The sequence below is a fragment of the Oncorhynchus mykiss genome, chromosome 17 (genome assembly GCF_013265735.2).
Source record: "Oncorhynchus mykiss isolate Arlee chromosome 17, USDA_OmykA_1.1, whole genome shotgun sequence".
Classification (NCBI taxonomy): domain Eukaryota; kingdom Metazoa; phylum Chordata; class Actinopteri; order Salmoniformes; family Salmonidae; genus Oncorhynchus; species Oncorhynchus mykiss.
In genome coordinates this window covers 53,172,093-53,187,596 of record NC_048581.1, presented here as the reverse complement: position 1 = coordinate 53,187,596, position 15,504 = coordinate 53,172,093, and the positions used below count along the sequence as shown (strand labels likewise).

General features: G+C 40.9%; 1 protein-coding gene across 1 annotated transcript in view; it reads left to right on the top strand.

The window, feature by feature from the left end:
• Positions 1-15,504, top strand: part of LOC110494079 (receptor-type tyrosine-protein phosphatase gamma) — a 272,591-nt gene that overhangs the window by 60,141 nt on the left and 196,946 nt on the right. The window contains exon 2 of the mRNA XM_036950121.1: positions 13,656-13,766. Within this exon, the coding sequence (XP_036806016.1) occupies positions 13,656-13,766 (111 nt within the window). The remainder of the gene's footprint in view (positions 1-13,655; positions 13,767-15,504) is intronic.

Below are 15,504 nucleotides of genomic sequence, written 5' to 3'. Positions count from 1 at the left end.
ATGTTATTCCTATATCATCATTGACTTTCCCGAGATCATTTATTGAATTTGAACTAAATGATTGTGGTGTTGTGGTGCTAGTGATACCTTTTTGATGATAACAGAATAGTGCACCACCTGAAGCTAATGAGCAGAGAGCAGAGACTATCTGAGGAGAGAATGAATCAACTTGGGGAGGTGCCTTAATTAATCCCACTTCTAATGATGCAACTATCAGTAAGAGCTGAGCTGGGCAGACAAGAGGCAGCTGTGGTGTGTGTGTGTGTGTGTGTGTGTGTGTGTGTGTGTGTGTGTGTGTGTGTGTGTGTGTGTGTGTGTGTGTGTGTGTGTGTGTGTGTGTGTGTGTGTGTGTGTGTGTGTGTGTGTACATGCGTTTGTGTGTGCGTGCATGTACCATCCTTTCCCTTTAGCCAAGCTAAAGCTATGAGTCACTCTCGAGGTAGCTGTAGAATAATAATAAGGAATCCCCCTCTGACTCCTCAGGCAAAAGTTACCCCTCCTCCCCAATGACGCAATACTGGAGAGGTGCGGGTATTCTCAATCAGTAGGCATGGTTACACAAAGCGCTCTGTGAAATTGTTAGATTACTTGTGAAATTATTAGATTACTTGTTAGATAATACTGCATGGTCGGACCTAGAACCACAAGCATTTTGCTACACTCCCATTAACATCTGCTAACCATGTGTATGTGACCAATCACATTTGATTTGATTTGACTTACACAACCCTGTCCTGGGTAGCCTTCATAGCCTGCCATGTAGTAGTGGAACGGGTGGTGTTGTTATTTTACCATTAAATGTTCTTGGCAGACGGAAATGTTTACCACCACGTTTCACCCTGATGTGTTGGCTTCGCTGATCTTTGTTATCTGTTGATTGGAGTAAGGTTGGCGCATTTAAGGTTGCAGGCGAGGATGGATGAGTGTATTAAATGTTGATGAGTGATTCACTGTAACGTGGAGGAATGATGATATTGCCCACCTACTACTGTAGTACTAAACTGAGCTGAGGGAGAGAGTAGTCCGAGAGCTTAAAACACAGAAACACACACCCAGGGAAGTCTTTCAGAGAAAATAGTCAATATTTCACTGCTGATAGAAAACAATTATCTTACAGACAGAGGCCATGCTCTCACTGAGGGAACTGTTAATATGAGGCGATTGAGGCGAGTTGGAGACGAGATGTAGTAATCTTACGGCTGGCTGTACAGTACCTGTGTGGCTAGTCTTTGAAAGGCAGGGACTGACAGCTTCCCCTGTGGCTCGTCTCTGCGTGGTTCTGGACCGGTTTCAACTGACGTATTGGTGTACAAAGTGCTCTGTGAACATCGTAGGGTCCAGTGCCTTATAGTGCCAGAAAGCCCCATCTGTCTGCTCTCCACTTCCACTCACCCAGCAGAGTTGTCTTAGAGTGTCAGTTTTCAGACCCCACATTTGCATAGGGAGTGATGTGCCACATTTTCTGTCTTATCCAGACAAAGAATTGATTTGCGCTCACTCTGAGCAGCGGAGTCTGGGAGACGGCATGTGAAAGGTGACAGTCTAGCGAATTTGTGGTTGCATCTCGCTGTGATATTCTCAGCCGGGTTTAGAGCTCTAAACATGAAAAAATACTAAATAATTTCATAGCATTGAAACAAGGCCACTTCCTCTTGGTCACAGACTGACAAAATCCCTTGTTGAACAAAAATCCACATTTTCCGATTTTTCACATTTCTCTCCTTCATGAGGGAGGGTAATGAACGTTCACAGTTGTGAAGGTGGACCTACCAATTCATGTTTTTACTGGTAATAATTTGGTTTATGATATATTAACTGATTAAAACATGTTATTATGTTACCACAATGACAAAACAAATCTATAACACAAGGTCTGCCACTGTATTGGCTACAATGGGAGTTTTTAGTATTCACTTGCTACGGTCCTCCCTTCCGCTGGCATACTGTTATGTTCCGCTCATAACGGTTTTCTATATCTTTCTGTCACTTGGTGGTCAAAGCAATAGTGTGAAAATGGTCTGGACAACCCCTCCCCCTCTCTCTTTCTCTTCCTGTCTCCTCTCCTCTCTCTAGTTAATGTCACCTCTCCCGGCTCTTACTGACAGCTACCCATGAGCCCCCTCTCTTTCCATGACTCTAACCAGCCCTCTCACCCACTGAGCACCGCCGACACCAGACATCCATGGACGTTGAAAAGTGGTTTGAAATTTGGTCAGTTCAAAACGGAACCAATTATAGACGTCTGTTTCACGAGTTTGGACTAGAGGTCGACCGATCTATGATTTTTCAACGCCGCTCACCCCGCTAACTAGCTAGCCATTTCGCATCGGTTACACCAGCCTAATCTCGGGAGTTGATAGGCTTGAAGTCATAAACAAGCGCAAGGCTTGAAGCATTGCGAAGAGCTGCTGGCACAATGCACGAAAGTGCTGTTTGAATGAATGCTTACAAGCCTGCTGGTGCCTACCACCGCTCAGTCAGACTGTTCTATCAAATCATAGACTTAATTATAACATAATAACACACAGAAATACGAGCCTTGGATCATTAATATGGTCCAAAACAAAACAGTTTTTCTTTCTGTGAAATACGTAACTGTTCCGTATTTTATCTAACGGATGGCATCCCTAAGTCTAAGTATTGCTGTTACATTGCACAACCTTCAATGTTATGTCATAATTATGTAAAACTCTGGCAAATTAGTTCGCAATGAGCCAGGCGGCCCAAACTGTTGCATATACCCTGACACTGCATGCAATGAACGCAAGAGAAGTGACACAATTTCACCTGGTTAGTATTGCCTGCTAACCTTTCTTTTAGCTAAATATGCAGGTTTAAAAATATATACTTTGTGTATTGATTTTAAGAAAGGCATTGATGTTTATGGTTAGGTACACGTTGGAGCAACGACAGTCCTTTTTCGCGAAGGCGCACCGCATCGATTATATGCAACGCAGGACACGCTAGATAAACTAGTATCATCAACCATGTGTAGTTATAACTAGTAATTATGATTGATTGATTGATTGTTTTTTATAAGATAAGTTTAATGCTAGCTAGCAATTTACCTTGGCTTCTTACTGCATTCGCGTAACAGGCAGTCACCTCGTGAGGCAGTCACCTCGTGAGGCAGTCACCTCGTGAGGCAGTCACCTCGTGAGGCAGACTCCTCGTGAGGCAGACTCCTCGTGAGGCAGACTCCTCGTGAGGCAGGCTCCTCGTGAGGCAGGCTCCTCGTGAGGCAGGCTCCTCGTGAGGCAGGTGGTTAGAGCGTTGGACTAGTTAACCGTAAGGTTGCAAGATTGAATCCCTGAGCTGACAGGGTAAAAATCTGTCGTTCTGTCCCTGAACAAGGCAGTTAACCCACCGTTCCTAGGCTGTCATTGAAACTAAGAATGTGTTCTTAACTGACTTGCCTAGTTAAATAAAGTTGTAAAAAATGTATAATTATTTAAATCGGCGAAATCGGCGTCCAAAAATACGGATTTCCGATTGTTATGAAAACTTGAAATTGACCCTAATTAATAGTTCATTCCGATTAATCGGTCGACCTCTAGTTTGGACAGTCTAGTCCAGTACAGCACAGTAAAGTAGAGTATAGTATAGGTCAGTACAGTGCTGTATTAGGGATGTGCATCTTTCCCTTTTCAAGACGATTTGATACGTATCTAGATACATGGGCTCCGATACGATACAGGAACGATACCGTTTAGTTTAATACGATTCGGTGTGATCTGGTTTGATTAGAGGAACGAATCGATGCGTTTCGGTTCAATTTGATAAGATTAGATGTACTGACCGTTGTTGCTTAAACACATTATTTTCCCATTCTAAATTAAAATTGGTTGCTGATGGAGCTCATGACCTGGTCCTCTCTGAACTGATTTCTGTGTAAATATTTCCATGGTGTATGTAAGCACCTGAAGCTGAGCCATATAAGGCTATGCAAATGTAGGCTTTTTGTCCTCCCCACTTTTGATCTGAAATCCCCATCACTTACTAGTTAACAACAATTTTGTTATGACATAGTCACTGAATAAATAGCCCAACTTTGTATTTCAGTCCTGTCTGGAAGTGAGCTTCTATTCTCCGCCCTCTTCGACCATGCAGTGGGGCTCACAAATGGTTGCTGTTTTCGTTATGAAATTGTCAACTTTACCCTGTATATCAAAAAATTACCATAATACACTTATTGTTTAAAGCAAAAGTACTAAAACTATTGCTGATGGTAAAATCTAATGTAAGCCCCTATCTGCAAGTATAGCCAGATGAGAATTGTCACTGGGAGCTTAGGGAGTGAACGTTATTTATATTGAGGGATACCTGGAGGTAATCGCACATCTTTGAAATTAAAATGGATTGCCCTCTCTATATATTTTTTACCTGCCCTCCTCGAGCGTTTGAAAGGGGAAAAAACAAATAACCTTCCCCCTCCAAAATGGTAATTAAAACCAAATAGCAGGGAATATTTACCAATTTAAACGTTAAGGGCCAAGGACAATAACTATAACGATACATTATACATAACTCTAAAACGTTGGCGAGCATCCACACTAGAGGAATGTTTATCGTTCTACAGTAGCCTGAACCTGTCAATCAACTGATCAAAGCATTGTACTGCACGCTGTAGGCCTGTTAATAAGGTGGTAACACAGACCATTCAGTGCTTCAGGGTGTGTTCATTGTCATAGTGACAACTGCAAATAATAGTTCAATGTAGGCTACATGTAGCCTAATGAAAAAATATATAATATAGAAACTCCTATTTAAATTACATCTAGATATTCAACAGCACACGTTGTTTAGCCTGCACATCTTTTCCATCATGTCATTGCTTGCTTCCTTGCTCAAGTGGTTTGCAAGTGATTTCCATTTTTCTAATGGATGTCAATTTGTTTGGATCTTCTTTTTCACTGTGCTCATCAATGTCTGTCCTGTGCAACCATTTAATACATCAGTGCAACAATGTCATCATCACTGGCGGCCAGGGACCTCAGACTGGAGCGAAGGTTCATTTGGTCTAGGCCTATTTTACATTCAGCAATTAGCAAGAGCAAGCCTGCTTCTCTGCACGAAAAGCATATTAGGCCTAGTATATTAAAAAAAAGATCTCCTAGAGATTTTGTAGCCTATAGTTTTTCCTGGGATTTTACGAGAAGAGGAATAGCGGAGAGTCTTGTGTCCGGAAAGCCAATTGTGCTCCAGAATAGCTAGAAGAGAGAGGCTAGAGTTGTGTAGCCAAAGAAGCTAAATATTCAATAGATATTAGGAAACTCATTAGCTAAATATTACGTAACTATAAATATTTACCTGTCAAGAAAGTACAGAAAGACTCATGTGAAGGCCAAATTACAGAGGAGGAACTTCTTGATGCAATTAAAGCCTTTAAGACTGGGGAAACTCCAGGGCTGGATGGCATACCAAACCTTTTTTGATTTTTTAATTATAAAAATGGTAGATTATCACGTACTCAAAAAGACGGTCTGATTCACTATTACTGAAACAGGGCCCAGGTGTTAAATGTAACGATACAGTCCATTTAAAAAATTGGAGGCCCTTTACACTTCAGTGTTGTGATGCTACCATGCTTATGCGTTTCATATTTCTTCTGTAAGAAACAATTCAATTTAGCCTTATCCATAAATGCAAAATCCCACAAGTGAAAAGGGTTGGACATTTGACCCAGGGACCGATGCGTATCGGTAAATCGTTATACCTCTAGTACTGTACAGTAGGGATTAACATGGGTAACCGGGATCCCGAAACTGTCCCGGGAACACACTATTCCTTTTTCTCCCCCAAAATATATATTAAATTACAAAAAAAAGTTCAAAATGTCGGCACTAATGAAGTCAAAATACACAACATGTAATAGCACATTATCCAAACAGGTTGTCGCATGGAAGCCTTTAGTCTAGTGTATTTACTTCACACAAGGTCACCATAAATTCGAAGCACACACGTAATGGACACTGCCGGACTGCACACACGACCCGAATACAGTTAAAAACTACTACAGGAAACCCCTACAGTATAGCCTTTAAAAGAAGGTTCCCTGACTCTTCAGACAGTCACACATTTGATAGGCCTACGCACAATTCACTATATACTACATTACTAAAAATCTGTTTAATTTGCTCTGATCTCTTTACATTGTGACACTTGTGGCATAGTGACCATATCCTGGTTTTAAACACTTTAAATGAGAATGTCACGAATCTCGCCGAAGATGGTGCCTCTTCCTGTTCAGGCGGCGCTCGGCGGTCGTCGTCGCCGCCGGACTATTAGCTGCCATCGATTCCCTTTCCGTTTGTTTCTGTTTATTGGGTAATTGGGTACACCTGTTTTGAGTTAGTGTTTGTTTGTAGGCTATTTAAGGGCACTAGGCCCGCTGGGTATTTGTGCGGGCCTGTTTTCTGTTATCTGGTGTATGAGTGTAAAGAGTATTTTTTCCGGACAGTTTAGTTCGTTGTATTTTGGGACGGGTTGTTTCATGCGCCCTGGTGTTTTGCATGTCGTGGCTCCACAGTCTATGGAATAAAATATCCACAAACTGAATTACCTGCTCTCTGCGCTTGACTCCTCCACTCACCATTGTAGAAGTTGTGACAGAGAACTTCCTATTTTTGCTTTATTTCCCTGGACTCTTGAGATAAATATGAATTATTCCCGGTATTGAAACTTGGTAGATTCCTGGAAAATATTCATCCCTACTGTACAGTAGAGTTTTGTACAATACAGTATAGTAGAGCACACTAGAGTAGAGTACGGTATAATTTACTGAACTGTACTGAACTATACTCTACTTTATTCAGTTCTATCCTACTCTGCTGTACTGTACTTTACTGTGCTATGCTGTACTGTTCAAACTTCTGAAACTTAGATGTCTATCATTGGTACAGATTTGGTCTGGTCCGGACCAACCAAATTTGTTCTTGTTTGGGGCCGGAGCGCATTAGCATAATAGCCCGTGTTTAGAACAAACATGCAAAGGAGGATATTACATTTTTCTTCCTTTGGGTACCTATTCAGGATACATATAAAGAATGAAGAGAAGGATGTTCATAATTATGAATTTCTGTATAGTACAGATCTGGGACCCATGATGCCATTCTGTTACCATCGTTCTGTTACCTGGTGTTAGTCCACTTCACTTACTGTGGTTCCAAAATATATTTTTTCAAACTCAAGCTGTCATATCATACAGTAGCTGACACCCCATTCTTTCTGCAGACATCTTTGAATCTTAAATCGGAGTTGATATTTAAGACTTTTTGGAAAACGTGGTCACATAAAGAATGGAGAGAGATTTTACCATTATTCTGTTACCAAACTTTAGATCACCACTGGTCTTCTCTAGGAAATGTGTTTTTGTCAAATTTTCTGTGGAAATTGTTAAAAGTAGTCCTTGTTTGGTTAACTTTGTAATCAATGGTTTTTGTTTGGCATACGTTTAAATGGAAAGATCTTAGTCTCAGCGTCAATCTGTTACCATTTTGCAGGCTCTGTAGCTACCACCTCCTGAGGTGCAAATTCACAGCATACGCCAGCAGAACCCAGCGTCTCTGGGCTCTGCATGTTGGGGTACAGCGTCTCTCTCCTGCAGACTGCAGCTAACACAACTGCTCAACTAAATGTACCTATGTGTGTGTGACTCACTCAGCCGTAAGTGGGTGTAATGAATGAACATTACTCAGGAACTCCCTAAACAAGCTTTTTCACTCCATCCTATAGCAGGACTCATTTTTTACAATTTGGATATGTCCAAATTGTCGTTCATATGTCTGTGTACAGTGCAGCCTCTTCATCAATTTCCAGAATATAGTTTGTTCAGGGATGCCAGGCAGCGTCTGAATGGAGTTGATGGATGGTGAGTGTGTGTGAGAGCGGGCTTAGCGTATCTGAGGGATTTCAGTGAAACCATTCCTGTTGTTGTTTCACTTCCCCCCTGGATCAACCCGGATGGTGGTGTTCATTACTTCTGATTAAGGCCGAGACACATACTGTAGGTTAGATGGTCCACACAGGAGGCGATGAGGAGTAAAAATGATTACAGTGTTTGCAGCGATGATGACACCTGGGGTGTGGGTACAGGGTATGGGGTCTCATGGGGGGGGGTGGTCTTCTCCTGCTGCTGCTGGTATGGTCTGTGAGCCAATCAAACTTCAGGTCTCTGGCCGTATACCCCCAGACTGAACTCTCTCTCCATCTTACTTTCCCTCCATCACTACAAGATGGAGGGCAAAACAGTGTTGCTTGATGAAAGGGAATTGATTTGAGCTGGGCGATATGGACAAAAAACATAAATTATGGGTATGGATTTATCGTCATAGCTCTAGGAGTGACAGAAGAAGTGCATACAGTAGATATTGTTTGATTAATGTTTTTTTAAATATTATTTAGGGGGTGGATCATCTTTAGTATTGCAAATACAATCTGGCTTCAATCAATGTAATTGTCTGCATAATTTCCAATTCCCCATATATTTTTTTAAATAACTGTACAGTACCAGTCACACGTTTGGACACACCTATCATTCAAGAGTTTTTATTTATTTTACTATTTTATACAATGTAGAATAATAGTGAAGACATCACAACTCTGAAATAAGACATACGGAATCATGTAGTGACCAAAAAAGTGTTAAACAAATCAAAATATATTTATATTTGAGATTCTTCAAATAGCACCCTTTGCCTTGATGACAGCTTTGCACACTCTTGGCATTCTCTCAACCAGCTTCATGAGGTAGTCATCTAGAGTCCATTTCAATTAACAGATGGGCCTTGTTAAAAGTTAATTTGTGGAATTTCTTTTCTTAATACATTTGAGCCAATCAGTTGTGTTGTGACAAGGTAGGGGACGTATACAGAAGATAGCCCTATTTAGTAAAAGACCAAGTCCATATTATGGCAAGAACAGCTAAAAAATGCGAAGAGAAACAACCGTCCATCATTACTTTAAGACATGAAGGTCAGGCAATGCGGAACATTATAAAGAACTTGGAAAGTTTCTTCAAGTGCAGTTGCAAAAACTATCAAGCGCTATGATGAATCTGGCTCTCATGAGGACCGCCATAGGAAAGGAAGATCCAGACTTACCTCTGCTGCAGAGGACAAGTTCCCCTCAGATTGCGACCCAAATAAATGCTTCACAGAGTTCATCTAATAGACACATCTCAACATCAACTGTTCAGAGGAGACTGCGTTAATCAGGCCTTCATGGTCAAATTGCTGGAAAGAAACCACTACTACAGACACCAATAAGAAGAGATTTGCTTTGGCCAAGAAACACGAGCAATGGACATTAGAGCGGTGCAAATCTGTCCTTTTAGATTTTTGGTTCCAACCGCCGTGTCTTTGTGAGACTCGAGTAGTTGAACGGATGATTTCCGCATGTGTGGTTCCCACCGTGAAGCATGGAGGATGAGGTGTGATGGTGCTTTGCTGGTGACACTGTCTGTTATTTATTTAGAATTCAAGGCACACTTAACAAGCATGGCTACCACATCATTCTGCAGCGATACGCCATCGCATCTGGTTTGCGTTTAGTGGGACTATCATTTGTTTTTCAACAGGACAATGACCTCAAACACATCTCCGGGCTGTGTAAGGGCAATTTGACCAAGAAGGAGAGTGATGAAGTGCTGCATCAGATGACCTGGCCTCCCACGATCACCAGACCTCAAACCAAAGGTTTGCTGTGAGTAGGACTGCAGAGTGAAGGAAAAGCAGCCAACAAAAGCTCAGCATATCTGGTAACTCCTTCAAGACTGTTGGAAAATAATTCCTCATGAAGCTGGTTGAGATAATGCCAAGAGTTTACAAAGCTGTCATCAATGCAAAGGGTCGCTTTCTTTGAAGAATGTAAAATCTAAAATGTATTTTGATTTGTTAAACACTTTTTTTGGTTACTACATGATTCCAAATGTCTTCTTTCATAGTTTTGTCTTCACTATTATTCTACAATGTAGAAGTAGTAAAAAATAAAGAAAACTCTTGAATGAGTAGGTGTGTCCAAACTTTTAACTGGTCATTTAAAAAATATATATTTTCCTTTATTATTTCCCCTTAACCCTACCACCCCTCCCCTAATTGGAGTAAACTAATGGACAACACCATTTAGGCTTCTACTTCCAGTTTATACATACTGTATACATTTTACAGACACAGTATATTTTACATTACTTATCTTCAGCTACCCTTAACCCCTTCTATTTATCTTTGAAGACCATCTGGTTTTGATTTCTATTTGCCATATTCTTTTCAACTGTGCTGTTTTGTTTCACATTTTTACAAAAATGTTTTATTATTAATTAGTGTATTTGAGTTTAACCATAACACTTGTTGTAATATTTATTGTTTTTTTCTGGTAGATTAAACTGAAATTGCAACCAACTTTCTATGCCTTGTTTAAAAATAGTGATATTTTGGAGATTTTCAAATGACCAAAAGTGAGAGGTTGCAATCTGAATAAAGGGAAAAAGACCATTCTTGAATATGGGGTGAGACATTCTTACTAATCTGCTAGAGTTTGGATTTATGTATAGCTTTTGTATGACTGAAGGCTTTAGTGAAAAGTGTAATGCTTTAAAATGTAAGAATTTCTGCCCTCCGAATTAGGTAGGCCCGTTTTAATTTTGTCTGGCTTGCCATTCCAAATAAAATGGAATATTTTTTGCTCATATAATTTAAAAAACAGGTCGTTAGCTGTAGGCATGGCCATAAGCAAATAGGTGAACTGGGATATGACCAAAGAGTTAATCAGGGTGATTTTTCAACAAATAAATTGGTATTTTCCTTTCCATGGTAGCAAGATCTTATCTATTTTTGTTGACTTTCTATAAAAAATGTATTTTAGTGAGAATTTCTTCCTTTCGGGTCATAAATACTGAGTATGTCCACTTTACCGTCAGAACATTTTATTGGTAACCTACACGGAAATGTAAATGTTGTATTTTTTTGTTATCTGATATTATCGTTGAATCTGATTTTAATAGCTAACATTTCGATTGTCATAATAAATTGATATGTCGATAGTGGACAACCTTGTTTTACTCCTCTTGACAGTTTAATACTTTCTGAGAATTAGTACACCTTGGGATACTATACATAACTTTAACCCACTTTAAGAGATTCTCCAAAATTGAAATATTCCAGGCATTCATATATTAATTCCAGTCGTACTTTATCAAAAGCCTTTTCAAAGTCAGCTATGACTACTAGGCCTGGTTTCCCCAATTGTTTTCATAGTGTTCTATTGTTTCCAGTTTGTTTTGATTCATCTTTGTGTCAGTGGATGATATACAAGAAGTACACTATCCTACCCATGTTCTGTTGCACCACAACCCCCCCCCCCCCCCAAAAAAAAAAACCTTTGATCTCTCAGGAGTTATCCCACCCACACCCATCTAAATTTCCACTCTTCAAAGTTGTGCTGTTAGAAGTTCATAGAATCGTTCCTTTCTTTATTCATTCTCTTCATCGCTTCGATGTGTTCCCAGACTGTCCTAGGTCCTACTCAGCGGTCTGAGACGGCAACATCTGTCCCTAGAGTTAAACATACAAAGACCTGGAACACTTTAGTATTTTATTACTTTGCTTTGCTGTTAGAATGATTATATATTTTTTTTAATGAAAACTAGTTGTTCTGAAAGACTGGTTGATATAATGTATTCCGCAAAACTACCATATGACTTTCTTCAAGCAAATATTAGACGGTAAAATCCTTATTTGGGGTATTCAATGTCATTGTCCACCTACACTGAGTGTAAAAAACCCATTAAGAACATTTTTCTAAAATTGAGTTGCCCACCCTTTTGCCCTCAGTACAGCCTCAATTTATTGGGGCATGGACTCAACAAGGTGTCGAAAGTGTTCCACGGGGATGCTGGCCCTTGTTGACTCCAATGCTTCTCACATTTGTTTCATGTTGGCTGGATGTCCTTTGGGTTCTTGATACACACAAGAAACTGTTGAGCATGAAAAACCCAGAAGCGTTGCAGTTCTTGACACAAACCGGTGCGCATGGCACTTACATTTTTTTGTCTTGCCCATTCACCCTCTGAATGGCACACATGCACAATCTATGGCTTAAAAATCCTTCTTTAACCTGTCGATAGGTTAAACTGTCCCCTTAATCTACACTGATTGAAGTGGATTTAACAAGTGACATCAATTGGAATTATAGCTTTCACCTGGATTCACCTGATCAGTCTATGTCATGGAAGGAGCATGTGTTCATAATGTTTTATGCACTCAGTGTATATTTACACTGAACAAAAAATATAAATGCAACATACAACATTTAAGATTTTGCTGAGTTACAACTCATATAAGGAAATCAGTTAGTTGAAATAAATTCATTAGACCCTAATTTATGGATTTCACATGACTGGGATTATAAATATGCATCTGTTGGTCACAGATATGTTAAAAAAAGGTAGGTGCGTCGATCAAGTCAGTGTCTTGTGTGACCACCATTTGCGTCACGCGGCACATCTTCTTCGTGTGGAATTGATCATGCTGTTGATTGTGGCCTATGCAATATTGTCCACTCCTCCTTCAATGGCTGTGCGAAGTTGCTGGATATTTGCATCCCAAACATGCTCAATGGGTGACATGTCTTGTGAGTATACAGGCCATGGAAGAACTGGGGCATTTTCAGAATTGTGTACAGATCCTTGCGACATGGGGCCGTGCATTATCATGCTGAAACATGAGGTGATGGCAGCGGATGATAGCACGACGATGGGCCTCAGGATCTCATCACGGTGTCTCTGAGCTTTCAAATTGCTATCGATAAAATGCAATTGTGCTTGTTGTCCAAAGCTTATGCCTGCCCATACCATAACCCCAACACCACCATGGGGCACTCTGTTCACAACTTTGACATCAGCAAATCACTCGCCCACACGACACCATACATGCTGTCTGCCATCTGCCCGGGAACAGTTGAAACCGGGATTCATCCGTGAAAAGCACACTTCTCCAGCATGCCAGGGGCCATCGAAGGTAAGCGTTTGCCCACTGAAATCCGTTACGACTCCGAACTGCAGTCATGCCAAGACCCTGGTGAGGAAAACAAGCACGCAGATGAGTTCCCTGAGATGGTTTCTGACAGTTTGTGAAGAACTTCTTTGCTTGTATGGTCGCTTGGACGTACTGCCAAATTCTCTAAAATGATGTTGGAGGCGGCTTATGGTAGAGAAATGAACATTTGATTCTCTGTGAACAGCTCTGGTGGACATTCCTGTAGTCAGCATGCCAATTGCACATCAGTGGCATTGTGTCGTTGTGTGACAAAACTGCACATTTTAGAATGTCCTTTTGTCCCCACCACTATATGCACCTGTGTAATGATCATGCTGTTTAATCAGCTTCTTGATATGACACACCTGTCAAGTGTATGGATTATCTTGGCAAAGTAAGAATGATTACTAAAAGGGATGTAAACAAATGTGTGCACAAAATCTGAGAGAAATACCTTTATTGTGTACATGAAACATTTCTGGGATCTTTCATTTCTGCTCATGAAACATTTTCACCAACACTTTACATGTTGCATTTATATTTTTGTAAAGTGTATATATAAATGTAGTGTTTCAAATACTTATGCTAAACATTCTATCTAACCTCTGTTTCTGTGTTCCTTAGCTCTACAGGGTGGCCAGTCGGGGTCAGTAGGAGAGGAGCACCATGGGAGCATGGGGGGCGGGGTGAGGGAGAGGAGGGCCACAGGAGGAAACTCCTACTGGGCTTATTCCGGTGAGTCCTCTTCTACTTCATAGAGATACAACTATGTCCCCAGGCAAGATGGCTGACCGCTTGTGCCACAAATTCTAACCATACATCCTCTCTAAGGTTCGAACTCTATGCTCTACACTGATCAATATCATTAGAGAGGTCAAACCAACTGGACTGTGGCAGTAGAGATGTATTATTTAACAGTAACTCTCTCTTCCTCTTTGATTGATTCTCAATCTCTCTCTGTCCCAACTCTTCTCCCTTCTCTCTAACTCCTTCCCTATTTCCCAAATGTAGCTTTTAATCCAACTCCTTCCATTTCTATTTGACTATCTCCCTCTTTCCCTCACTCCCTCTGACTGGTAGCTACAGGGAGTAGTTTTGGATGTGTGTTATGGAGGATTCTGTGCTAGAGTAGGGAGTTGTGTTGTCCCTGTGAGCACCATTCGGCTACATAGATCCACATTTATCACCCTGTTCCTCCAGCACTGGGCCTGTGGCAGAGAAGGATCTTTAAACAGATATATTTATATTTCTGTTATGCATGTGTGCACCTTATAATCACTACTTAAACTGATGGTCCTGGAGGGATGACATGATTATTTATGACATGTTTATGATATGCAATGTTACGTTACAGCCTTATTCTAAAATGTATGAAATAAAACCATTTTCCTCATCAATCTACACACAATAACCCATAATGACGAAGTGAAAACAGGTTTTTATAAATGTTTGCACATTTATAAAAAGTAAATAAACTGAAATACCTTATTTACATAAGTATTCAGACCCTTTGCTAGGAGACTCGAAATTGAGCTCAGGTGCATTCTGTTTCAATTGATCATCTTTGAGATGTTTCTACAACTTGATTGGAGTTTACCTGTGGTAAATTCAATTGATTGGACATGATTTGGAAAGGCGCACACCTGTCTATATAAGGTCACACAGTTGACAATGCATGTCAGAGCAAAAACCAAGCCATGAGGATGAAGGAATTGTTCGTAGAGCTCCGAGACAGGATTGTGTCAAGGCACAGATCTTTGGAAGGGTACCAAAACATTTCTGCAGCATTGAACGTCCCCAGAAAAACAGTGGCCTCCATCATTCTTAAATGGAAAATGTTTGGAACCACCAAGACTCTTCCTAGAGCTGGCCACCCGGCAAAACTGAGCATTCGTGGGGAGAAGGGCCTTGGTCAGGGAGGTGACCAAGAACCCAATGGTTACTCTAAAAGAGCTCCAGAGTTCCTCTGTGGAGAGGGGATATTCTTCCAGAAGGACAACCATCTCTGTAGCACTCCAGCAATCAGGCCTTTATGGTAGAATGACCATACGGAAGCCACTCCTTAGTAAAAGGCACATGTCAGCCGGCTTGGAGATACCAAAAGGCACCTAAAGACTCTCAGACCATGGGAAACAAGATTCTCTGGTCTGATGAAACCCAGATTGAACTTTTTTGGCCTGTTTGCCTAACGTCACATCTGGGGTAAAACTGGCACCATCACGATGGTGAAGCATGGTTGTGGCAACATCATGCTGTGGGGGTGTGCTTCAGCGGCAGGGACTGGGAGACTAGTCAGGATCGAGGGAAAGATGAACAAAGTAAAGTACAGAGAGATCCTTGATGAAAACCTGCTCCAGAGCGCTCAGGACCTCAGACTGTGGGGCGAAGGTTCAGTTTTCAACAGGACAACAACCCTAAGCACACAGCCAAGACAATGCAGGAGTGGCTTCAAAACACGTCTCTGAATGTCAAT